The 25,654-nt window shown below is 41.9% G+C and overlaps 1 protein-coding gene and 1 long non-coding RNA gene across 6 annotated transcripts in view; one reads left to right on the forward strand and one right to left on the reverse strand.

The window, feature by feature from the left end:
- Positions 1-1,563: 1,563 nt before the first annotated feature.
- LOC111926785 (uncharacterized) lies at positions 1,564-8,781 on the reverse strand. Its single transcript, XR_015283296.1, has 3 exons — positions 8,300-8,781; positions 6,679-6,812; positions 1,564-4,658 (listed from the first exon to the last, which is right to left on the reverse strand). It is a non-coding gene; the product is annotated as an uncharacterized LOC111926785 (long non-coding RNA).
- A 1,197-nt stretch (positions 8,782-9,978) lies between these two features.
- The window catches only part of NHSL1 (NHS like 1), a 177,551-nt gene continuing 161,875 nt past the window's right edge, over positions 9,979-25,654 (forward strand). For 3 of the 5 annotated variants that reach the window (XM_086877438.1, XM_086877439.1, XM_086877442.1), the window contains exon 1: positions 9,982-10,373. In XM_086877438.1, coding sequence (XP_086733564.1) covers positions 10,016-10,373 — 358 coding nt within the window. In that variant the 5' untranslated portion in view covers positions 9,982-10,015. Of the gene's footprint in view, positions 10,374-25,654 lie in introns of all 5 variants that reach the window. The other 2 variants (XM_086877458.1, XM_086877441.1) reach the window with 2 other exon arrangements.

The raw sequence follows: 25,654 nt of genomic DNA on the forward strand, positions 1-25,654 counted from the left end.
ACAAACTCAGGGAGCAAATAAACACAATTCCTATCACACAAACCATAAACCAGATAAATACAACACAGAAGAGGAAAAAGGAAGCAATTATATAAACTCTGTGTGCATGATCCACCACGTCAGAGGTTCTGCTGGCATCAAGGGCAATGATGAATTCATAGCTTACAGGAAAGAATTTGTAGGTGATTTTTTTTTAATGGATCATTTGGCTTAAGAGAAAACTGGACAAATTTAAGATTTTCTTTTTAAGCCACACAATACAAAGCTATTTAACTATCTCAAATATGCTTTTAAATTTTTTTTCTTCTTTTTTTTTTTCCTAATGGCAAACTCCATATCCAAAATGATAAGCCTCATTTGGAAACTTCAACTCAGAAAAATCCAGTGATTTTTCCAAGTGAGATCTGTGAAGAATATGCCTGCACCAACTGTTGCAGCTAGGTTTCCTTTATTGAATGTGCTAAGAATATGAAATACAGCTCTCATAGTTGCAGTTATAGAAATAAACTTATATTCTAAAAATATAACTCAGATTATTATGTTAATATCAAAGTAGAACTGTGAGTTATTCGCAGTCTGCAATTTTTCCTGGTCAGATTTGTAGTTGGCCTCAAGTAATTTCTCTGTGTTGTTTGGAAAACTGAATTCCCCCTCTATAGCTTGGTAGCTTAGTACAAACACAACTGCTTCGATGTTTTAAGAGCATCGAGTGACTATTTTTTTTCAGGCTAGAAGATATATTGCAGAGAAGTTCCACTAACTAAATGTCTGTTCTCTGAAAACAGACATTGGAAAGCATGTTTGTAATTTCAGACTCCGTTTTGTTAGGCGTATACAAATGCAGAACTAAAAACAAACACAAATCCATTCCCTAAAGAGAATAAGTGTACACAGAAATATCTTTACAGAAAACTGTTTCCAAGCAATGCAGACACTAAACAGTATTCTAAAGTTTTCTTTTTAATATTATGTTGCTTCAGTAAATGTAATTAGCAAAGGAAAAATTAAGCATTGGAAGCATTTTCCTTTGCATTGGAAATATTAAAGAGGAATAGCAGATAGAGTTCCAAACAGGGCAACTGTGACCATGTGTGGGCACCATGTTGATGTAGACTAAAAAGGGCCTTTGGAGAAAATTGTTTAAGGCTTAAATATGAGCTTTTAAAATAAATTAATGATGGAATACAGTGGGCATGTGAACAGCACTGTTGCACTAAAAGCAATAGTATATAGACTAATAGTTATAGTATAGTGCAGTAGATATTTGTCAGAAGAATTCTATTTTAAGGTTTCCTTAAATTAATAGTTAGAGAATAATGGGTTTAAATGATACCTCCTTTTAAAGGTATATTAATAAGCTCCCCAACTATTTGGAACACATGGTAAAGAGTTACAGACTTCAGTGGAAAATGAGTGACTATACGACTTCAGTGTTTTGGTTGTGGATCACAGTGATTGTGTTAGTATTCAAAACCGCAGTTGCAGCTGTCTTTAAATGCAAAGCACAGAAAAACTGACACAGAAAAGAGACAAATTGAAATCATTGTAACACCACTTCTTTGGTTTTGCTTGGGTTTTATTTCTTTTTTCCTGTGTATGTACAACCAGGGATTAAATATTCAAACTTCTGGAAGGAGACCACAAGGGTGAGTCCTAGAAGGAAGCTAAATACAATCAACTTTTTTTTTTTTTTTTTTTTCCTTCTAAAGAAGCTATTCCTGAAATACACTGAAGTTCTTTACACTTTCACCTCATTTCTAAGAAAAACTAAACAGAACTTCTTTAGCTGGATTTCACTGTATTTAAAAGTTGATTCCTGTGCTATTGAGCAAAGCATTAATACGTTTTTTTCCTTGAACTAAAAATTCAGTTTGCTAGAAATGATTTAAACTGAGCATGTTCATAGTCCTCTAAGGAGTGTGTACTCTGCCAAATCTGAAAATACTTGGAAGAGGAAGAAGGTCTATCTTGCATACTGTGCTACATTTTTTTTAATGGAGTTATGAACAAGAACTGATGCTTAGCTTGCACAGTTTATTGGGTCCATGCAGTGAAATAAACACAGCTGCATTTATTACAGTGATTGCACAATCACGTATTTGGTACTCCCAAACTTCTGGGAATATTCAAAGAGCAGTATGTGCTAAAAATTCTAATTTCCTTTACCCTCTCTGTTACTCTCAATTTATTTTATATTTAATGTAAGGCTTTTGTTTGTATATTTTAATAGTAATGATTTTGCAACTACAGTAATTTAGATCATTTGCACCAGTTGTAAAGAGTGGTACTGCCATTGCATAGTCCATGGAAAATACAAAGGTGCCACTTGTCACTTTGAGTGATCCTCAGCTCAGCTACTCCTTGTAGACTTTACTACTCAGTCTAATTTCTAGATAGCCATAACACCATCCTTCAAATTATTATTTTGGAATATGAATATATTTTATTCTATTTTATTAAGAACATGCCAGTCTTTGAGACTGACTTTATACATAAACAGAAACACCGAGCTTTGCAGCACAAACACATTGTATCTCATCACAAGCAGTTACCAGGTAGATTAAATTAAACCAATAAACAAGACAGCCAGAGACCTTTAATGATCTACCACCATGACAAAGTCTCCCCAAATGAATATTTAAGAAGAAAAACAAAAATGTTTTTTCTGGTATCTTGTAAATATCCAGAACATGGATAGTATGTTAAATATATTTAGGAAATATTTTGTCTTTTTTTTTTAATCTGAAAATGGAGAGGGGTGTTTAGACAGTGGTGGAGTCACAGATCTCTGCACACACACCCACTGTAATTTCATCAGTGACTGTTTCGTTCATGGTGGAGGTCCCAGGGACAAACCGTCCTCACTTACAAGGAAAACAATGGGGAGATCTGTGCTCGTTGATAGAGGGTTTATCGTGCTCTACATTTTTTCAGTGACCAAACTCTGCATTTTATTTATGAGGCAGAAGCTGTTGCAACTATCAAAACTCATTCATGACTGACTGGCATACCATCCATTTGTATTCATAACTGAAATGAAACAGGGTGGCATCTTTTTTAAAATAATGTTATATGTATAGTTTAAAGAAGTACTTTGCTGTAGCTGTAGTCCCTGTTGGTGGGAAGATAACACCTAAGGAGAAATTAATTTCTGCCTTTGGTGACCAGCACAGTCTGCGTGTTTGGAATGCAATTAAGAGGCTTTTGTCCATTGGATGTATTGTTTACCCTGAGTCCTGAGGCATTCATTTGAGAAGATAATCAGCTTTGTTAAAAGAATACAATTTTGTCTTGTCTGGTGGAGTGGGGTTTTTTAATTGTTTTAGATTTTTTTATTACAATATTTAGTTAGTGAATCAAAATGTAAACTGTGTAATTGCTTCAAAGGAGACCAAACAGAATAAATTAGAGAAGACATAATGTGGTCAGTGTCCTAGATAAATAAAAATTATATACAGAACTTACACAAGCTTTTGACATGATCTGTTTTCATTAATGCTAAGGACAGCAACAAGAGACTTTGATCAGCATTTATGAAATCTCCATATGTTTCTTCTGATTTTCAACTGATAATTCCTGGAGCCTTTGCTTTTCCAGATGAAGGTTTTCTTGCACAAATAATGACATCTGTATTCCTGTTGTAGTTACTTGCTGTTTGCATACCTGTAGCTATGTAACTCAGTAATAATGAATAGTTATACATGACTTAGATTAGATGTAAGGAAGAATTTTTTCATGGTGAGGGTGCTGGGGCACTGGAATGGGAACCCAGAGAAGGTGTGGATTCCCCATCCCTTAAAGTGGTGAAAGTCAGGGTGGATGGGGCTTTGAGGAACCTGGTCTAGTGGAAAGTGTTTCCACTTTATCAATGAAAAAATATATCAGACATTTTTCTGCTACAGAGGAAGTGGAAGCGCAGAATGCACTTTGTTAGGAGACACAGAAACACCTCAACCAAATGAAGAAAATTAGTATGGCAACTCAGGGAGTACTATTATTGACCCACTGAGAGAATTTCTCAGCAACTTGGTTTCTCTTTGGGGAGATATAGGTTGGGATTTTTTCCATTTTCCAATAATTGGAGTCTTAAAGACAGGTTGCCTCTGAATTCCACACAAATATGGTGACTGGCAGTCTCTGTTTTTCCACTCCACTCAGTTGAATACCAGGTCCAAAAACCTCTGATGATCACTTGAATTATGAAGGGCCCGTTATGCTACAGTTTTATTTTCCTCAGCTCTATGATCTCTTGCATGTATTTCTATTCACATCTCTGTTGCCTCCACTGTTCAGCTCCCCTGAGAATGATCCAACATACTGCTGTGCCTCAAAGTAAAAAGAGTACATTTTCCTGAAATTTTTTCACAGCGTGTCAGCTGCCTCTTTTTATGCAGCAGAGCTGCAGCTGTTCTACACTGATGACTTCAGATGCTTGCAGAGCAAGCTTCAGATCATGCATCTGTGAGCAGGAATGGAAGGAAGGAAGCAGAGAGCTCCTCTTTTAGAGGCAAAGAGCTATTACACATCCTTGGTGCGCAGCTGAATCATATCCCTAGGCAATCACAACTACTGCTTCCTCCACGGTGTCATTGCCAGTGTAGTTAGCTTTGATTGTTCCATTGCACCATTAGTAGCATGGCCTTTATCCAAAGACAGCTCTGTATAGATAGAAAAATGGGAAAGGGTTTGAGAGGTTATAGGCTGGCTGAACACAGCGTGCTGACTCTCACACTTGTGTAGATAAGCAGAGCACTGTAGTTCAGAAAAGGTTGGGCCAGCTAAGCAGAACAACCCAAGGTCTAAACCACATGCTGGGCAGGCTCAAAGAAAAAAATTCCAGCTTAATGTTAGGACTGAGAAAAAAGATCACTGGCACTGGTGCAACAAACCACTAATCTTTAAGGGAGTGCTCAAGAAAACACTGTACTCATCTACCTTGAACGTGTGAATATATCTACTCAGTTCTTTGAATAACAGGCTTGAAAGTGTTGGAATTACACTACTGCCTTTGTTTAATGACAATAACATGGTGAAGAAAATCCAAAAAAAGTTCTGCAGCATGAAAAAGAAAATGCAGCTCAGTTCCAGGCTTCAAGTAGGTGTGTGATCCAGGGATATGCCAGACAAGGAAAGCTTGGGGTTCACAAAAGTTGGAAATGATTAATGTTCAGGGAAACAGGATCTTGTAAGTAACCTGTGTCAGAGAGACACCTGTCATCATCAGAGAAGTTAAGCTTAGTTTTAAAAGAATATCCACAAGATTCCTTTTCTGGACAGAGTTCTTTTGGGCCATGCTGGCTATGAACTCAAGCACACAAAAATACCGGTTCCTGATATTCATAAGCTGGAAGAAAAGTAAGGATTGAAAGTTCTGCCACATAGGCAAAGATGATCTGTGACCTAATGTAGTAGTGTTGCCGTTTAGAGAAACCCAGCAAAGCAGCTATAATGTTATTAGCAGTAAATTATTTTATAATTTGACATTTATAGAATGCACAAAAAGTATGTAGTCATGAGGGACAGAAAGAATTCTGGTGCTATTTGACTTTCTTGGGAGTCATATCTACTCCCATTTGTTGCCTATCTTATGCAAGTTTCCTTGAAGAAGATTTTCTACTAAGAGAAATTAACTATGTGATGATTAAGAGTCTAGTGACCCAGAAGGACGGAAAGCATCCACATACTTTTGGTTAGCCAAGAAAATAAAATATCAGAACTTTTCTTGCAGAATTGTCTCTGTGTTAAGCTTACACCAAACTTCTACAGCACAACAGCTAAAGTAAGTCAAAAATATGTAAGCTGGCTATGTGTCCTGGACATAAAGCTTGCTTTCTGCACTACAAACAAGAGCTCATTAGAGCTGCTCTGAGAGTGACCAGGAAATTTCCTCCTCCACCCCTACAAGTTACACTGTTGTTATTTCTGCATATCCATTTTGGTTGAGTTTTCCTAGCCTACACAAGCAAATATCTTCAATCTGTGGGCTAAAATACAATGGATGAGCTTGGTGATCCCAGCTGACTGCATCTAAACTACCCTCTTGGCACAAAAGTATAATTTCAGGAAGAGCTGCCTCATGTTACATGGTTGGCCATGTGGCTTTTGTACTACTGCTCACCACTTGCTTCTGAAAGCCCAAAAGGATTGAAGCGGGAAGAGCAGTGTTCATTCTGCAGTGGGTGATGAGTAAGTCCCACAATACTTTTCTTCTGTTTCTTGAAGTAGAACATGAAAGTTATTAGGTCTTTAATTTGGTAGTTTTACTTGAGGCTTAAAATGCCGAAGGATGAAAGCGACAATTCAGACAAAACAAACTTTTCAATGATTAAAAATTTGATTAAAAATGCAATAAATATTGCCTTGAAATATTTAGTGGAGTCTCTGCTGTCCTTTTGTCTTTCTCCTTTGTCTCTCATTTTTCTGTGCTCTGTTCCTCTTCTGAGAGGATCTCCCACTCCTGACTGAGGGTATTTGGAGGTGTGAGAACTTGCCAGGCCTAGCTGTGCAAGTGGAAGTGACTGCTGCCCACTGAGCTCACAGACCTCCTTCTCCAGTGGATGCAGATACATGGAAAGCAGCCTCTTGCTCCCACCAGTTAGACATCACAATTGCCAAAAAACTGCACTGTGTGAGTACACAGGGTTGGGATGAGTTCACCCAAGGGCAGGGATGGCTCACCTGAGGGCAGTGTCCTGCCAGACAGCAGGGACAGCACCAGGTGGTCACCCTCTGGCCCACTGGTGCCTGCTTCGACTCAGTGCCCCCCTGGGCCTGCAGGAGTATTTAACAGGGTCAGGAGCATCCTCCCAGTTCTGCCAGAAAAGGAAACATTTTTCAGTTATAATCTGGAAACAGACAATGTGCATGGCTACCTGAGGGAGATGGGGTGTCCCTAAGAAAGTCTGTACTTCTGCTGAATGTAGAAGTCTTAAATGCTTCCTTTCCAGCATGATGAATACTTTAAAACTCCAACTCTCTAAGTATTTAAGCTTCATTTTCTTTCCTATATCCCTTCCTTTAGCACAGAAAGAAGCAAACTTTGAGACCACCCTTTACTGGTTTCAGTTAAACAATCTTCACATTTCTGACCTTTTTTTTACATTTGTTTTCTTTTCTGAGTACTCCATGTGGTAACAACCCATCTCAGAAAAATAGACCATATAAATTAATGAGAAAAAATATATTGTTCTGGAATAAACACAGAGACTGAATATTTCAAAAACATCAGTGCATTTAAAATTCAGATTTATTTCTTAACTTGGTTTAACTGGCAGTCCTAAAAACACCTTATTTTTTATGATACATTATTCCCACCAGAAATATTCAAGCTGTCACAGTAGTTTATTTTACAGTTTGCAAACAAATGAACCAGTGAAATAGGTAAAGCAGACTTCACTGGCAGTGAAATCCCATCCACTCACAGCAGCTAAGGCTCTTTACTGCATTTAAGTGTTGTCTAAAGCTTTGATTTCTGGCTGTTATTCTCCCTGTGCTCACATCTGTTCTAGGTACCTTTTCCTACTTACAGATAAGAACATGCAAAAATATTTGCAATATCAGGATGTGATCTGCATTTTCAGTAAAAAAATTTAGACTGGTAAATGTACCTCTCTGACAGTAATTATTTCTAAACTTAAAATTTAGTAATTTCCAATCAAACAAACACACAGCCTTAAGACATCTACCCCAGCAGATGTGTTGTTGTGTCAGCTGACACCTGGACTGACCTCTTTGCTCACTTTGTTCCTGCTTTGTGTATTTTTTTATTGAAGTCCACCTCATTCATGGTACTCCTGTAGTTTAAACAAAATGTACCAAGAATCACTCCCCTCCATTCAAATGTGCCAGTGAACAGGACACATTTTTTATCAAATGACTACCACAAACAAACACACCTAAGAATTAATGAAGACATTATGCCCTAAAATAAAACCAGGAGAATTCAATACGACAAGATGACTGCTTCCCATCCTCTAATAATCAATCCTGACAGCTTCCCCATCACAAAATGATTTCTTTGGATTCCTTATGTGCTTAAGCCCCTGATTAAACACCGTTTTGCCTGTTTTCACCATGGTGTTCTCATCAGTTTCTATAAATATTGCACATGTGCGCTCAGTGGTACTGTCTGTAACACAAAACCAGTGGGAGCATTCCAACTTGCGAAGTTATCCATTGGTAACCTGTTTGGACAGAGGTGTTAAGAAAGATGGTTTTGTTCTTTATTTTTTTAACACTAGATGGCATTGCTTCCTCCCCCCGCCCCCCCAGCCAGGGAAAACTTGAAGATGAAACTTGCCTTGATTTATGTAAGAGAAGAATCAGTGACTTGCAAGTTTTGCTATGACTGTCACCCTTACAAGCACTTCCTGTGAATCTTAACTCTAGAGTGTGCTACCAAGCCTTTGGTTTGTATTCGCCTCTCTGCAGCTCCCATACTTCTCCATGCACCGAGGAATTTATGAAGCACTGCTGGTGGAATGGTTTTCTTCAGGTTTCCTTTAAGTAACGAACGCTGAAGCTGCGGATGATACATACTATGTTGCAGAATATTTTGTTACATAAACTGTCTGTCCTCAAGATGCTAATGAGCATGGATACATCCCTGGACCTTTCCCTCTCCAGCTGATTCTCTTTCATGCCATATATTCGGCTGCAGCAGGAGCCAGAACAAGCTATGAGGCAGGAAGGAACTATTACAACCACTTTTCCCCAGGGCCCTTTCCCACAAGGAGAGAGGGGTTGGGTTCCTCTCTTTATCATATAGCAGGAGCCAGAGCCAGTAGGGCATTGTCCAATTAAAATTAAATAGCAGCTGTTGACAGTTGCTTGTGGGCTAAATTGGTTCTGTGGGGAATAGCTCATTAGAGCCGTCATCTCCATGAGGAGCTGATTGTGTCCTACGCGGGCAAAGCGCGGGGGCTTCTAACCTGCCTTGCGGCCACACCAGCATTACGTGCCACGTTCGGGACTGCCACACGCCATGTCACCGGCCAGCCTTTTCTTCCCCTACCTTAGTGCCAGTCTTACTAAAAATTAACCACAGAGAACGCGCCGTTCCCAGACAGGCTGCTCTTCTTCCCCTACCTTGAGGCAGCACCTCTGGCCCGACCCACAGCACGGCAGGGGAAAGGGCTGAGGCTTGACGTGCCCCCTCTCTCGCTTAGCTCCTTTCGGCGAGCAGAGGAGGCCGGACGAGCTGGCTTCTCCCTGGGGAGTCCCGCTGGACCCAGCGCCGCGGGGCCGGCCCGGGAGCAGCTACCTTGGCTGGCCGGGAAGGGTGAGGCTCCAGTTCGGGGAGCCACAGGTAGGCGGCGGCCTCCTACTTTTCCCAGGTTCGCGGAGTTGTTTTTTTTTTTCCCCTCTCCCTTCCCTCCTCCTCTTTTTCCAGCTCTCGCTTTCCGGGTTGAGAGTTTGGTGCGTTCAGAAAAGTGCCTGCAACGGCGCGGGGTTCCCCAGGTGGAGCTGGTCCGGGCTTTCTCTCCCCTCCTCCTCTGGCTGGCTTTCCTCCTTTGTGGCCGCATCCAGGGCGCTTCAGTCCCCCTCCCACGCTTCCTCTTTCCCTCCCTCCCCGCCTCATCCTCACTGCGGGGAGAGAAAGCCGTGCTCTTTCTTGTCTCCCGGCCGGCCCGGACTCTCACCGCGCCCGCCGTGCGGCGGTGCTGCGCCCCGCTCCGCTCCCCCTCCTCTCCCGTCCCGTCCCCTCCCCTCCCTCCTCCCGGGGCCGCTCCCGCCTCCGGGGGCCACTCCCGCACATGGGCGCCGCGCGGGGCTCCCCCTGCGCCGAGGCGGCGGCTCCCTCCAGCCCCGCAGCCTAGCCTAGCCTAGCCCGGCCGCCCTCCCTCTCGCCCCGATTCATTTGTTGTTGTGCTGTTCTCTCTCTCCCTCTCCTCTCTCTGAACTTTTGTCACCGCGGCCGCTGCGCGGATGAAGACTTTTCGCTCCGGGGACGCCTAGCTCTCCCCGCCAGCCCTGCCGCTGCCGTGCCCCGCGCTGCCCCCCGTCCCCGGCCGCGATGCCGTTCCCCCTGCGGACCCTGGAGCCGCTGAAGCTGTGCAGGTTGGAGGAGGCCGGCGGGGATGGCGCGGAGCGGGGCGGCCCGGCGCCGGGGGACCACGCCGGGGCGGCGGAGGGGGGCGGCGGGCGCCGCCGAGGCGCGGTGCCGCTCTTCGGGACTCTGGAGCAGGTCAGCTCGTACGCGCTGGTGTCGCTGCTGATGCAGCTCTCCGACCTCTCCCGCTGCGCCGGCGACATCTTCGGCGGGATCCTCAGCGAGGCGGACTCCCTGTGCCACCGCAACGCCCGGCTCCAGCGCCGCCTCGGAGCCCTGGAGGAGCTCCTCGCCCGCCTGGACCACCGCAAAGTGAAGATCCGTGAGTACCGCCCTCGCCCGGCGCCGCCCGCTCGCCCGGGACGGCGGCGGGGCGGCTCGGGGAGCGGGAGGAGAGGCGGCCGCCCGCTGGCGGGGCTGTTGGCGCGGCGGGCTGGGCTCCAGTTTGTGATTTATTTAAAACTAGAAAGGAAGGAGGGAAACTTCAGCATCCCCGTCTCTCTTTTCCCGTGCTCAGGGGCGGCGGCCGCCCCCCGGTCCCACCGCGGCTCCTCCCGGTTCCCGGCGCTGCCCGTCCCCCTCCGGGACACCCCGAGCCCGGGCTCCGTGCCGGTGGCTCCGGCCCTGGATGCCGCCGTCCCGTGCGGGAAGGGCGGTGTCAGCGTGCGGGACTGGGGCCTGCGGGTGTTCCCCGGTGCTCCCGTGCGGCAGAGCCCTCGCTCGGCGGGGAGAACGCGTCCGCAGGGCGGGCAGCGGGCTGGCCGGGGGCCGCCAGCACCGGGAGCGGAGAGCGCTGTGATCCCGGGGGAGTTTGTTTGCATGTTTATGCCGGCTTTGCGCTAGACTTGGGATCAGCCGAGCTTCTGACAGTTCAGCCCACATGCCTGATTAATTCTTTTGTATGTGCATGGGAAGACCTCAGTAAATAGAAACCTGGATGTATTTTGCAGCTGGTTTTGTGCCTCTCGGTCCTCTCGAGCTTCTGTTCTTTGTGCAGAGCTGATCTCAAACTTGAAATTTCAACTTCATACAGAGCCCAGGCAGCAAGATGCAGATTCGGCCTCAGATTCCCAAGTAGTGGCAGCATGGGGCGGCTGTTCTTAGGTTTCTTTCAGAGCCTGTTAAGTGGCTTAAAAAGTGACTACTTGTACACCTACACAGAGCTATAGGAAAAGATGCATTTTATTTTATTTTCCTGAACTCGGTCCAACTTTGGAGAAAGGATCCAGTAAAAATTGTATCTGGTACATGAAGTTTTGTTTATGCGTGACCAAGCTCCCCACAGACAATGTGGGAGATGGCTTGCAACATCAGCTTAGCTTTCTCAATGTGCTGGAAACATTCAGGAACCCAAAGAATTGTGTTGCAACTTTTGTGGCAGCTGTATAAGGTGTAAGCCGAGCCTAAGCAGAGATGGTGCTCAGAGACCACTGACAGTTTTTTTTTGAATGGAAGTAGAAAGCTTGCTTTCTATATTACATACTTATAAGCAAAATTGATAAGGAAGGCCTTTCAGAAATAAGATTTAAAGGGTATGAACCCTGTATGGATAACTTACCCGTTTCATTGCAGAATTATTCCTTATGGTATACTTGAGTATGTGATTTCTCTGAAGAAGGACACCCTTATCATCCTCACCAAGCCTTGTGGTTTTAAAGTGTGAGGCTAAAGTTTTGTGCTAACCAGTTTTACTTTTTTTGGTGCTTTGTGATAAATGATAAACTGAAGGACCATTTCTTCCTCACCAAGACCAGTATAACCTTTTATGCCAATATAGTTAGATTAATTTGGCGTGGCATGGTGCTGTCACACTTGAAATGCGAGTGTGTTATTACTGGGGATACTTGCAGTATAGTGGTACATTAAATTGATTGCCTGATAGGACGCAGTGTTTATTAATCTCAGTTTAAATAGGACTCTAATGATTACCATACACTGATGCAATATATATAAAGACAATGCTGAAATAAGGCTACTGCTGCACTGTGCAAACCCTGAAATTCTATGTGTCAGACTCTTAGTGATTGTATTCTTTCTTAGTCATTCTTTTGCACAAATTATATATTCATGAATTTTTGTTGTTGTTATAACTCATTTCTTTGGCCTAAGCCTGTTATTGCTTTTAATTTGATGGTCTCTGCTCTTGTCACGATGATGTCCAGAACTGGATGCAATTCTTTTGTTTGGCTTTCTCTGTTTGGCTTTAAATTCTTTGTGAAGTGGTATCTCTGCTGTTCAGTTTTGCTGCTTGAAATCTCATTGTTACTGCTGCTATATTCACATTTCAAAGATCTCATCCATTTAAGTCTATGAGAATTAATAATTATTGGAATCTAATTTCTTGTTGTTGCTTTTTTGGGAGTGTTTTTTGTTGTTTGTTGGTTTGGGTATTTTGTTTTGTTTGTAAAGGAAGGTTATTTTATTTACCTATTCAGTCACTAGGAATTGATGTGTAGTCTGTGTAAATGTGTAGAATATTGACATGAAGTTGCACATGAAGCCATGACAATTCTTACAGTCTTTTGAGATACTGCAGTCTGGTCAAGGCGATCAGGAAGGATGCTCAGTGGCACTTAGTCACAAACATCTCTGTAATACAAGCTGTCAAGGCTTGTCTGCAAATTTAACCCTGTTCCTGACATTAAAAGGAAGTATATGCAAAACAAAAAGAGTGGTTTAATAATAAGTTTAATAAGTGCTGTCTTTATTTGGTAACATCAGCAAGGGGGATTCTTCCTTTCAAATATTGAAGCCTCATGGAGTAAGGCTTTACTGTTTGCTGGTGCAGGACTGTAAGAACAACAAGGATTGTATAATTGGTTTCCCATTGACTAGATTTTTACTAATCATAAACCCTTTCTTGTGAGGCAGTTATTGTAAACTGTTGTACCTTTGGTGCTGCACAAGTACACACACAGGTTCAGTATGACATTGTGTCAGATGACTTAAGTAATTTGCTCTCGCATTCAGGCTGAGGGGATAGGACATTGTACACCCACTTTTCAAGCCACAGGTAATTTCTACTTGAATAAATGGCTTTTGTTCTCTTTATGGGGCCCAGACAATAATTTGCTCTTGCAACTGAAGGTCTCAGAACAACTTTTGAGATCCCAGAATGATGTTGTGTGGGAAGGACCAAGAGAGGACTAGAAAACTTAACTTAAAATCTGTGATACAGCCACGTTTTGGGAAGTAGCTGCAGACTGACAGCTGGTAGAGGATATGCTGTATGTCTGCGGTGTTTGGAAAAGCACATACTCTGAAACTGTTTTTTTTTATTTTTGCACTATCATGATTTTTGCAATATCATAATTTTGTTTCAAAGCAAAGTTTACATGCAGTACCCTTCAGATAACAGGGGTCCATCAGTGTTCTTCGCTGAGCATGGGCAGGGGTGTGAGGGAGGGAAAGCAGGCAGAACAAAGCTCTTTGTCTCCAGTTAGTCACTCTCTGCAGTCATTGATTGTGCTTGCTGGTCTGTCTGTGCAGTGTCCTTGTGTGTATGTAGGATCCATACGCTCCTAGATCTAGATATTAGAGTATGAATGGGTAAAAGTGTCTCAGATGATCTCTGATATTACATACTCCCCGGTATTCTGTAGTGAATCCATTAGTTCAAGAACATCCATTTGCTGCTCCACATGGGAGAGAGATTTCCCATGTGGCAAACTGGTTATGGATGTGCTGTAGTGCAGTAGGTGCTATGTCTCAGCAACCCTTACTAGGGGTAAACTTCCCCATCTCTGGAATTCTGCCATGCCCTTCAGCTGGGAGACCTCCTGTCTGAGGGTTTTGTACTGATGTGCCACACGTGTTTGGAGAGTTTAATTTCATGTCTGCTTCAAGACTTTGACTGTAGCTTTCGGATGTATGCAGTCTTGGCCATAGCTGAGTTTTCAGGGGTTCACTAGAATGACTGTGCTTTCTCTGGTTTGGTTTAGCTCGCTTTAACTTTTTGTTTAGAGTGGTAGAGAAGTTTCTCGTTATATCCCCCAGCTGAGAAACTTGTGCTTGACTCAATTTCAATACAAGGCTATTTTTAAGGCCAATTAGTAAAATGCTTTCCTGACATGTATTTGAGCTTTGCATAATGAGCAGGGTGTTGTGCCACAAGAAGGGACGTCAAAATATGATGAGACACAGCCCTATGGGCTGATGACTGGCTTATAACTCATGGTGATGGGAGGCACTAATGGCTCAAGCTGGTTTATAAAATTCAGGTGTAGTATGCAGTACTTGTGACCTTAGTTGAGCTGCACTAGCCATGTCTAGAGAATTAATTAGATTCAGTACTCTTTTAACAGTCTTTCATCAGGATTTCATTAAGCTTATGTGTGTTGCTGTTTTGCATGATGTTTTGTCATATGTTTCCAGCATCCAGCTGCCATAATGTGTTTTACACCACGGGACTTGCCTAACAGCTTTTTGTTTTCTAGCAGTGTGCATCTCTAGCTGCGACCTAGCATCAGGTGATGCAGTTTTTCATCGCTTTTGGTCCTTAAACATCAGGGTGGGTGAGGACAAGTGCCTCTTTGAAGTGATCAGAGGTCGTTAAAAGGCATATGATGGCTGTAGAGAAATCTTGCATGAATTACAAGGCCAGCTCTTGGGAAATGCTGTGGGGCCTTAAACAGTCATTGTTTTTGTAGGACATGAAGAAGGACATTTTTTCCATTAATATTTGTCCTCTGCCGTCTGCTGTTATTTATGCAAAAAATGTTATTGCGGTTCTTTTCTGTAAATCCCAATGGTTTGACAGGCTGGAAGGCTATCCTTTCCGTCTTCTCTGCTATTTATTTTAAAGTCTTTCTGAAGAGGTGATTTGAGAGAGATGCTGGGAGATTAACCTAATGACAACTTCTGGTTCGGTGTCTCCACTAGCAGGATGGGGTTTGGCCAGTTGCACCTCCTGTTTTAACAAGAACAAACTGATTCTGTGGGAGGGAGGAAATGCTACCTCCTAATTAGTGTTGCTTAAAATCCTTCAGTGTTTGATTTTAAAGGCACAGCATAATAATTTGATTTTGATGCAGAATGCCTATACATATGTGTGTTTTTATTTTTTCCCCCCCTCTAAGTTTAGGCACATTAATGCAAGAGAGCTGGGGGTGTGGGGAGTATGGCTTTCTATTTGTCTGCGTGATGGAAGGACAATCCAGTTTATACTTCATCTCCTGCTATTTTGTTTAGTAAGTATTTTCCACTCTTTGTGTGCAAGGCAGTACTGGAGCACACTTCCTGCTCTAGCTGAACAGGAAGCTTTATTCAGCTTATTCCTAGGGAAACCCCTCCTCCATCCCAAGCCACCAAAAGTGAGCATTATTTGAGACAGTATCAGCAGTAGGCAGGAGATGAAGGGACTGGCTGGCTTTCTATAGTTTCTGGTGTAAGGACAGAGAATACCAGATATTCATCATCTTGCAGCAACAAGAAGAAACCTTCTTTAAAAAAGGGTTTAGGAATAAAAAAAGTCAAACACACACCTCCACAAAAGAAGGCAAAACACACCACAACCAAAATCCCCAAACTAACCACCAAAACCACAATGTGCTCATGAGAAAGGTTTGGTGAGAAAAAACAGGCTTTTAGGTGAAGAACTGTTTTAGCACTATGTGGGAGCTACAGTTCATCCATGATTACAGATGCCTGAGGTGACTGCACTGTGATACTTCTCTCTGTTGCTGTGCAATACAAAGATTCAACAGCAAAGTTCAACCATGTTAAACAGTTAATTCCTAAGTTCTCTCTGGGAAAGAAAATAAGAATTTTTCTCTTTAACCCTGCTGTAATTATTCAGTTTGCTGCTCAGAAGCAATATAACTCTTGTTTTATTTAGCTAGTGCAAGACTAATTATCTGTGGAAATTCAACCTGATCCAAAGGAGATTTCGTTTGAAATAAGCAGGAAGAAAGTCTGAGTTAGAAAAAGATTTCCCATGGGGATGGTGGGCCAAGTCGTTGTCCTGCTGAGTGGCAAAGCTCCAGCTGAATTCAGTTTGATGAGGGTTTGGCTTGCTGTTCTGAAAACGGTTGACACACTTTGGCTGAAATGTAGAGCTGCTTTGTACATTGCTCGGAACCTATTATACACCACCTACGAACATTTATTTCCATAGAACTTATGACTTGCTTGATCCTTCAGGAAAACAGTTTTTAGGAGAGGTAGTTAATGAATTAAACATACTTGTATTTAGTTGTTTTCAATTAGGATCTATTTTGAAGGTTGTTAGATATTTTAGGATGCACTAAAATAATGTCCTCAGAAGTTTCTCTTCCTATTAGTATTGGCACAGTCTCGTAGTGGTTGAGTGCAAGATAGTAATCTTGGTCTTGCAGGCTTCTCTCTAAGCTAAGATGAGTCTCCTGCAGAAGAATAATTTTTTGGATGAGCCTATTAACAAACATAAAACAGCATGGTGGAAAGCCACTGAAATTCTTAAACCCTCTGTCCTGGAATTTAAAGCAGCCTCTAATCAACAGAAAGTGGGATCAGGCTTTCAAGGGGGGTTGGGAGCAGCTTATCCCACACATGCTTAGTGTGTCCTGCGTCTTCCACTGAAGTGTTTGGTGCTGGCTGCCCTCAGCCATGCGGTACTTAATTTATTGTCACCCAGGCCAGATTCTCTGTGGTAATTCCTGGCCCTTTCCTGTGTTTCTGGGTGAAGGAGCAACTATTTCCCTTTCCTCATCTTCCTTTTTTTGCCTGCATGCTGAAATAAATGATAAAATAAATGATGGCATGTTCTTTGTTTCCTGTTATCCAGAGCACTAGTGCAGCAGAAACAGAAAGGGGGATTGGGAAATAGAAGGAATTAAAAGACACACATTGAAAGCTTGGCAATTATGCAAAGCCCCAGTTTCTTTTGTAGTCCTAAACTAGCTATCAGCAGGCAAGATCAAAGCTGTCCACCCTAACAGTTAACAAGATCAATTAAACATGCTAATTAAATGTTGTTCTTGGCTGTAGGTTGGATAGGAAACCTGCTGGTTGGATGGCAGTCTCCAGAAAGCCTGGATGTCATGCCACTTAAGAGAGTAGAAAAAAATAGTTTGCTACCTGTGGGTTTAGCACAGATTAATGTGGGTGGACTCTGCAAGATGTTTGTACTCATATCCTACCATATTTTAGTTGGGCAGGGCTGCTTCTGGCTTCAGGCTGTCATGGGTTTTTTCTCTTTGTCATTTGTAAATTACGGTGGTTTAAGTTAAGTTGTTTTTATTTATTTATTTATTGGCCTCTTGTCCTTTAATCAACTTTGTGCATATGAGATTTCATTGCCCTTAGAGAGCTAGGAGTAGTTAGAATACAAATGTTTAAGGTCCAATGAATGTGATTGAGCTTAGGGCACTATGCAGTCTGGAGGCAGGGTAGTTACTCCTGCAGAGAACCAAGTAATTGCTTTGCTATCACTCTTCTCAGTAGTTACCCTGCTGAAGCCACTAGACTACACAGTTTTTAGGTTAAGACCTGATTAATTTTTTTTATTTCCTTCCTCTTATTTTCTCCTCCTCATTTTCTTTAATAGTTTAGACTCCTCACTCACCTCAGGTGTGCTCTGAGCTGCCTCTCCCTGTTCTGAGGTGTGACAGTTTCAGTGTCTGCTCTGCACCTCACCACCCATGCCACTTGTTAAAACTCAGCATTTTGCCTTCCTCAAATACAACATCCTCTGGAAGCCTGATGGTTGGTTGGATTAGTGGGGAAGGAGGTGAGGAGATGGGAGGCAGAAGACAGGGAAGGGTGAAATTCGATCGAACTTCTGGCTTTCTCCTGACAGCCCCTCTCACCCCTCTATTTCATAACCCCTTAGCATTAGCCCCAGTGTAAGGCCTTCCTGCCTGGGGTTGTGGCACAGTGGATAGCACCATAACAACTGAGTATTCCCCTTTCTTCATTTTTGTTGTTTCCTTTCACACATGTCCATTGTTCTGCTGTAGGAGTACAAAGCAAGTGCAAAACCATTTACGTTGTTACAGTGATGGAAGTGAGAATATCAAGGTATTACTTGAAATAAAAAATCCTTCAAAGGAGCTGACTTTAGTGTGTGTCTGTGGCTGAGTTCTTATAACTTTCAAACTTAGAGGACATTTTAACCTTTCAGTAAGTTTAATTTCCCTAATGTGAGCAGCGGCTCTTAATTTGAAATTTGATATCTTGATAACAAGTAGATCTGTTAAGTTAGTTGATTGGACATTCCTTGGACTGTAATCAGGCTGTAGCCCAGCTAACCAAATTTTGATTAATCTAAGATTGTAATTTTTAAATTAATTTAGCTCCTCCTTTTCAGAGATTAGGACTAAACAGCTGCCTTCTGAAGTATATTGGAACTGTGGATGCTATCTGAAGAACTGAGCCACTTGTTGAAAAAACTGTTTTTTCTACTAGCACTAAAAGCAAATGTTAATGTTAATGGAAAAATGATAGTGATTTCAAGCATATTGAGTAATAATTACAATGATGGGATTTTTTTTTTCCTGGTTGAGCAACCAATTGGAAAATGAAAACAAGACACTTCTCCAGTATGTTTTAAATGGTAATGTGTTATACTTGAATGCTCTTCTTTCTTCTTGGTCCTCCCAAATTTTTATTTTTTTTTTTTAGTGTCAAAATTCTGGCTACAGAAGAGCTCTTGTAAGCTTTTAAGTGGTGGGATAAATATTGCCAGTCACTGGCTTATATACATTCTTTGTGTCTGGCTGTTATATTTGCAAAGTTTCTCAAAATCTTGGGTTTGAGTAAGAAAGCAAGTCCAGTCTTTCTCCTTGCAAATGGGTATCTGTCTTTTGTTTTCTACTTTAGCAAGTTTTAACTTTCGGCAGCAGATGGGGTTTGCTTACAGGAAACTCAGCAGGACCCGAGATGAGTGCTTTGTGGGTTATCTCTAGTGGCACCTTTTGTTCCTGCCCTATGGAAGGGAAGAGCTCCCAAGCAAGTGGCTTTCCCTTCCTGTTCAGGATCTAGTTCATGGTGAGAAACTGCATCTGCCTGGAACAACTGAGAAAGCAAGTGATGTTTGGCTAAGACAGTATCATTAAAAGTTAAAAAGAAAATATCAAAATATTGTTAGCCACATTGTCTTTAGAGGTGCTCATGACATTTTGAAGTAGAAAAAAGAACCCAAGTACCAGGAAATAAGAACATGTTCTTACAAAACTTTTCATTAACTGTGATAATTGATCTTCAATTTAGAAGAAAGATAGCACAAGAAAAGCTTGATTGGTAACACAGCAAAATCTATCATCACCCATTATTCTGGACATGATGCAAATAAAATCCTTCCTATTCAAATTTTGAATTATTTTTCCTCCAATATATGTCCAAGATGCTGAAAAATATTCCTTTGTAGAAGTCCAAGAACCCAATAATTTCTGAAAATGGCCACTCTGTAAGATTGAATAATTGCATTATTGCAATGCATATACACGTGAACATATGATGTTCATGTGTACATGAACAATAATGCACATAAGTACATGGTTATAGCCTCCTTTACACTATTTTGATTGGCAGTGTTGGAAACATGGAGGCCTTCTTATGTGAACTCTAAGATTTTTAAATATGAGAAAGAAATAAATTTGTTCTAGATTTGTTATGAGGAAGAAGAAATGAAAATACAGTAATGTTCATAAATATGTATTGGTGTGTTGGTTTAGATGCCAGTTGTTCGTTGAGCTAGTTCCTTGTTCTATTAAAATAAAGGCAGGTAGTCACTGTGTGGTTCCTCCTGATAACTTTATTTTAATAATGTGATAGAAGATCAAGTATTTTAAGGTATAAATATACTTGCCATAAGCTCATTCTGCATGGCTGAATGCATGCCGTAGGGAATGGCAATGGTTGGAAACAGAAGGGTGATGATAATGGGGTTAGAACTGAAAGGTTTTGTACCGGTTGCATTTGCGACCTTGTTGGAAGCCCAGATATGGGAAACTGGTACGGCAACTGATCTCGGTGGGGCCAACACCCTTCCTGCTATCTCTGGCTGCTGCCCTCGCAGCCGGGAGCATGTGCAGTCCTGTTGGGCAGGCTGGGGCAGCCTGAGCCCCGCAGGGAGCAGTCCCATGGAGGGGGGCCCTGACCCCGCTGGGCTGCAGCTGGGCTCGGCCCTGCTTGTGCAACGTGGGCCAAAGTGGCTCTGCCTCTGCGCTTCTGAAATCCCGGGTGGCGTCGCACGGGGTTGGCCTCGTCCTGGGGAGGCAGGCGTCATCATAACAAGGGTGGTTTCAATGTAAATACGTTATTGCAACCGATTTTAAAATTACTGTTGCAGTTATAATTATACAATAATTATGAAATACGTAGAATTGCAATCTATAATCGTGATCTTTACCTTCAAGAAAGAGAGGGAAGTTGGAGAAAACGAGGGAAGTGTGAGTCAGTTCTCTTGCCCTGCCTTGTCTTGATGGTCAGTGGAAGGCTGCCCTTCTCCAAATCTGTGTGGAGAGGAGGGAGGCTGTGCTTGCTTATCCTGAAGGAAGGTTAAACTGCAGCGTTGGCCTGTTGGCAATAACAAATTTCCTTAAAACATTAGGAAGCACTTAGATGGCACAGCCACAATGCAGATTTAAGTGCGAGTTAGAAGGCTCTTTGCCCTGAGAGAGTCTAGTCATAACACATACGAGTGAATCCAGAAGATGGTAATTTAGTTAAGTGTGGCTTAAAAAGATCTGTTTTGAAGAACCCAAAGTTTCATAACAGTTACAGGCTTTTTTGAGGTCTAAAGGAAGAGCAGGTAATTAGAAATCCACAGAGTGTTTGCCTGAGGTGAAGAATACCACAAAAACAGAGCTCTTGGTGCTTTTTAGTTTGTCATGTTACAAAAGCCTCTGTTTGTCCATATCTGTTATAGAGACATTGTGTCTACTGGATGGTAATGAAGACTAAAACCATCTGCAGTGCTTATTATCTTGCCTGCTCCCACTCATTGCTGAGTTTGGCTTGAATTCTGTAATTTTTGATGTCCCCTCTGAAGAGTGTGGTATGTAACATGGGAGGGGAGTGCTCTTCAAGGCATGTTGTTTTGACCCTGTTGCTCTTACTGAGCATGTTTTCCTCTCCCACCCCTTTTCCCAATACGTAAAATACAGTAGCTTTTTCTTTACATTTTTTTTACTGGTTAATAACCTTGCTGACAAATTGTGAAACTTGCTGCAGTCTGGAAATAGCTGCAGCTTGTAAAAGGTAGGATGAAGAGTGGGTAATTTAGCATTGTACACAGAGATAATGTGCTGCAGGTTAATGCATCAAATATTTAAATGATTTAAATGCATTGTGTAGTGCAACTGGTAGAAAAATGAATTAGGTCATGAAAGACAAAAGCTTGTCTTCATTTGAGCTCCTGTCAGCTTGGTATGTTTGTGCTCCACTGGTTTTATCACTAGTTATGTCTGTGCACATATGGTATTTTTGATTTAGATTATTATTAGTCGCTTATAAAAAGACCAATTAAGTTAATCCCGAAGACAAATGAAAGCATGGGTACATCTCTAGTGGAACTTTGAATTTATTAGGGAGAACTCCAGAATATCTCAGCTTTTAACAGAAACAGCCAATTGAAAAAATGACTGACTGACAAAAGGCAGATAGCACCAAATAGCAAGTGTGGGTGCAAACTCAGTGTGTAAACACTGAAGTGAGCAGTCTTACTCGTTATCAGCCTGAAAGTTCTGCATGGTCATGGTTAGCACAGGAGCACAGCCTCCACTCACAGAGTGTTATAAAAGATACTTTACCTGTATGCCAATTGCTGCATTACCTTTTTCCCTCTACCTTGGTGGCTGTTGTTGAAGCTCAGATAGTGAGTTTGAATGGAATGAACCTTTTCAAGAAAAAGTTCTTGAGGCTGCTTGAGTAGTCACCAAAGGTCCTGTCTTGAGAGCATTGCAGCAGAATGGGTAAACCTATAGTGTTCCCATGGGGCCACATGTTGAGCTTATCCAGATCCCTCTGGATGACATCCTGTCCCTCGGGCGTGTCAACCACACCACTCAGCTTGGTATCATCTGCAAAGCTTCTGAGGGTGTGCTTCATCCCTTTATCTGTGTCACTGATGGCATTAAACAGAGCAGGACCCAGAATGGACCCCTGAGGGGCCCTGCTTGTCACAGATCTCCATCTGCACATTGGGTTATTGGTCACCAGCTTCTGGCTGTGACCACCTAATGCAAGCCCCTAGTCAGGATAGCCTGAGTGGGAGCCAGGTGCTGAGGGCTGTATGCATTTGGGGTTTGAATCTCTCCAAGGATGCAGCAATCACAACCCTCATAGTAAAACTGTTTTTCCATGTGCTTAAATGGAGTTTTGTGCATTACAGCTTGTTCCCATTGCCTCTTGTCAAAGCATTATAACCATGAGCAGGATTACACTCTCCTTACTGGAAGGCTGTCCAGGAGAGGTACTAATGGGACCCAAGATGAACAGCTTGACCAAGAGAGCTGGATTACTCTGTGGCCTTTGGTGAATGTGTGTCCTGGTTTTGGGGCCAGGACAGGGTAATTTTTAGATGGGAGGGTGTGTGGCCGGGACCCAGATGTTATTCTGTACCACCTCAGGCCATTGCTGCAGGCAGGGGAGAAAGGGTCTTGCTCTTTCTCTCTCTCCCCTGGGAAGAGGAGAGAGAGAATCTCCCCTGGGATTCTCCCAGTTAAGAAAAGATGGCAAGGCAAGCTGTCTGGTATTTGCTTATTGTCATGGGCTTTCTGTGTAAATCGTTTCTGTCTTATACATCTTGTTATTAATATTGCTGCTGTTCTTTTTCTTATCTCATTGCTGTTTCCAGTAAACTGTTCTTACCTCCACCTGTGTCTCCAGTTGGCATGAGGGGGGGGAGTGAGCAGTGGTGTGGTTTTAGCAGGAGTACTAAATTGGAAAATACCGTTCCTAGACTGTGACTGTGTCTTAGCACATTTATTTGAAAAAGGATGGGCAAGGGAAGGTGTTAGTTAATCAAGTTATAGAGCTGGGAGACAAAAATCACATTCTAAAAATTAAAAATAATATTTTTTATTTTTACTTATTATTATTTACTTGAGGACTTCTGACCTTGCAGTGCTTCTTGGGAAGAGCTTTAATACTCTCCATAAATATACCTATTGTTTCTGTTGAAAGGCGAGGTAATGAACTTGATCTCAGAAAGATGGAAACTGTCTCCAGTGGAGAAAGTGGAAACTGTTTCCAGTGTCTCACCTTACAGATCCTGTTGGCAGTAATCTCTTGGGGAGTGAAAAGCATTCCCTGTTTGCAGGAGGAGTCCTGAACAACCCTTCCGCATGCTTAAGAATTTCAGCAGCGGCTTCTCTTTGAAATTCTGACAAAGATCCTTGGCTGGGTTTTTGGAAACTGTCTAGGATCTAGGTTACATTACTACAGTACCCTATTTTTTGCTTGTTGATGGGAGCTTTATTAATGAGGATGGAAAACATACCATATAGTTCTGTTCCTCATCTTGCTTGGGGCAAGCAAGTGAACTCTGATGAGAATTACAGGAAACACCTTTTTGATCATCCACAGCAGCAGTTGATCAAATAAAGCGATTCCTCAGTACCCTGAGTTGCTGCTAATTAAACACATTTTCCTATCCTTCCCTAAGTAAGCAACCCTTTATGCTGACTTTAATTGCCAGGACTTTGTGTGACGGTGCTTTAGAAAAAAGCTGTGATTTAAGGGCCAAATCAAAACTATCGGGGAGAAATAGTTTTGTTTTAAAATGTTTTTGCTAGACTGCAGAATTATCATAACTTATAACTTACATGCATGGATGGCAAACTATCATTATACATTTTTTTCCCAATGCAAGTTCATAAACTCTTGTTAAAATTGTCCAAATACTCATGGAGGAAGCCAAACTGGCATTCAATACAGCTATATTTAAAGCTCTTGGCAGTACTTTTCCCATATGAAAGATGTTATGTGTAAGCTCTTGGAATAAAACTCCCAAGAAGTTTTGTGATGACAATTCTAAAGACTGCCAGATCATCTACAATTAAGAGATTTTAAATACTGGATCAGAGTTATGTGTCAGAGTTTTCTATTCTTACAGTGTCTTTCTGTTGTCCATGTAAATTGATTTTTGTTACAGCACCTCTGGGAAATATCCACTGGATAAGCTTGTAATCTCAGGTATTTGGCACCTCTGTTGCTTTCTGCCATGGAATCCTGCAGAAAAGGGGTTCACTGAAAAGTCTGCTCTTAAGTATTTGAGTGTAATGAATGATTTTTTTTATTTTTTTTTCTCCCCACATTGTGCTAAGGAGAATAGTTGTAGCCTGTGGAATACATCCTGTTTTCTTGGCTGCAATGAAACCCTTGCTTTTTATTGGTAATACCTACTATTTTTCTTCTTTGTGAAGGCTGCCAACATCTGACCCAGGACTTCTTAAAGACAAAGGCTAATAGAGATGTGTTCCTTTTGTTTTGTACCAGAGAGGAAAAGGTTGGTGTTTTTTCAACCAGTTAGTTTTCCCCTGTGGTGCTTTCAATCAAACCTTGTGTGTGTCTCTCTCAAAGCAAAAAAACAAACACTCAAAACTAAGAAATCAAATCCCGATAGACAATAAAGAAAAAAACAACAGAAAAGCCCCTACCAGGTGAAATTGATTTTGCCCAAAGTGTAAGAAAGCCAAAAAAGTAAGGGCCTTTTATCCTAAATGCACATATTCTAATTTTGTTTTTCTAATCTTTATCAGTAGCGGTGCAGATTAACTCCCAGTAATTTTTGATTTGTTTGTAATCCTCAATACACATTTTTATATAAATAGATCATGTAGCTGAAACTTTTTTTTGCCTGTTTCTTGTTTGCATTTAAGGTCAAGAGGACACATGGGGTGAAAGTCTGGGTTGACTTACGATTTGCATTTTCCAACATCGGTTTTGACCTTGAGTTGCTAAGTATGAACTTGGAACAAAAGAGCTTTATAGAAGTGGTTGATGGATGGGTTGTAATATTGAAGCTTCCCTCCCCCATGCTCACATCCTCAGAGCTCAGTCCATCCTTACACTGAAGCGCTGCCTTCATAGGCAAAAGTCTGCTGCTTCAGGAGATAAAAATGCTGAGGCTGGCACTTTGGGAGTCTGTTTGTAGTAGTGAAGATGTAGGGGAGAGAAAGAAGTCAGAAGTGTGTAGGTAAGTTTTGGGGTTTTTTTCCAGTTTTTTCCTTTCAGTGGGAAGATGTCCCCCAGTGTTTCCTACTGAAGTAATGTTTTAGATAAACATCTTGCCTATCTATTGCATAGGAAATGCTCTTGTATTCCTTTTGTCTTCTCTCTGCAAACAGCTTGCTTTGTGTGGATTGTGGTACATTTTTCAAAAACTACTTTTTTGTTTAAAAAAATTTAAATTTTTTGTTAAAAAAAATTAAACCCTTTTTGAGCCCTATCCCTCTCCAGTGGTCCGTTTATTTCAGTACTTCTAGCTATCACAAGTTTTCTTTTTGTCAAATTTGCAGAGCAGCATCTTCACTGAAATGCTGTAAAAACAGGGAGAGGTTGTTTTGGGAGCAGAGGGAATTAGCAGCAGTGGAAGTAGCAACCTGGTGGGGATACACACACACACACACATAATATATATATATATATATATGTATATATATACATACATGCAGGGAC

This window comes from Cyanistes caeruleus, chromosome 2, assembly GCF_971803275.1.
Source record: "Cyanistes caeruleus chromosome 2, bCyaCae1.hap1.1, whole genome shotgun sequence".
Lineage (NCBI taxonomy): Eukaryota > Metazoa > Chordata > Aves > Passeriformes > Paridae > Cyanistes > Cyanistes caeruleus.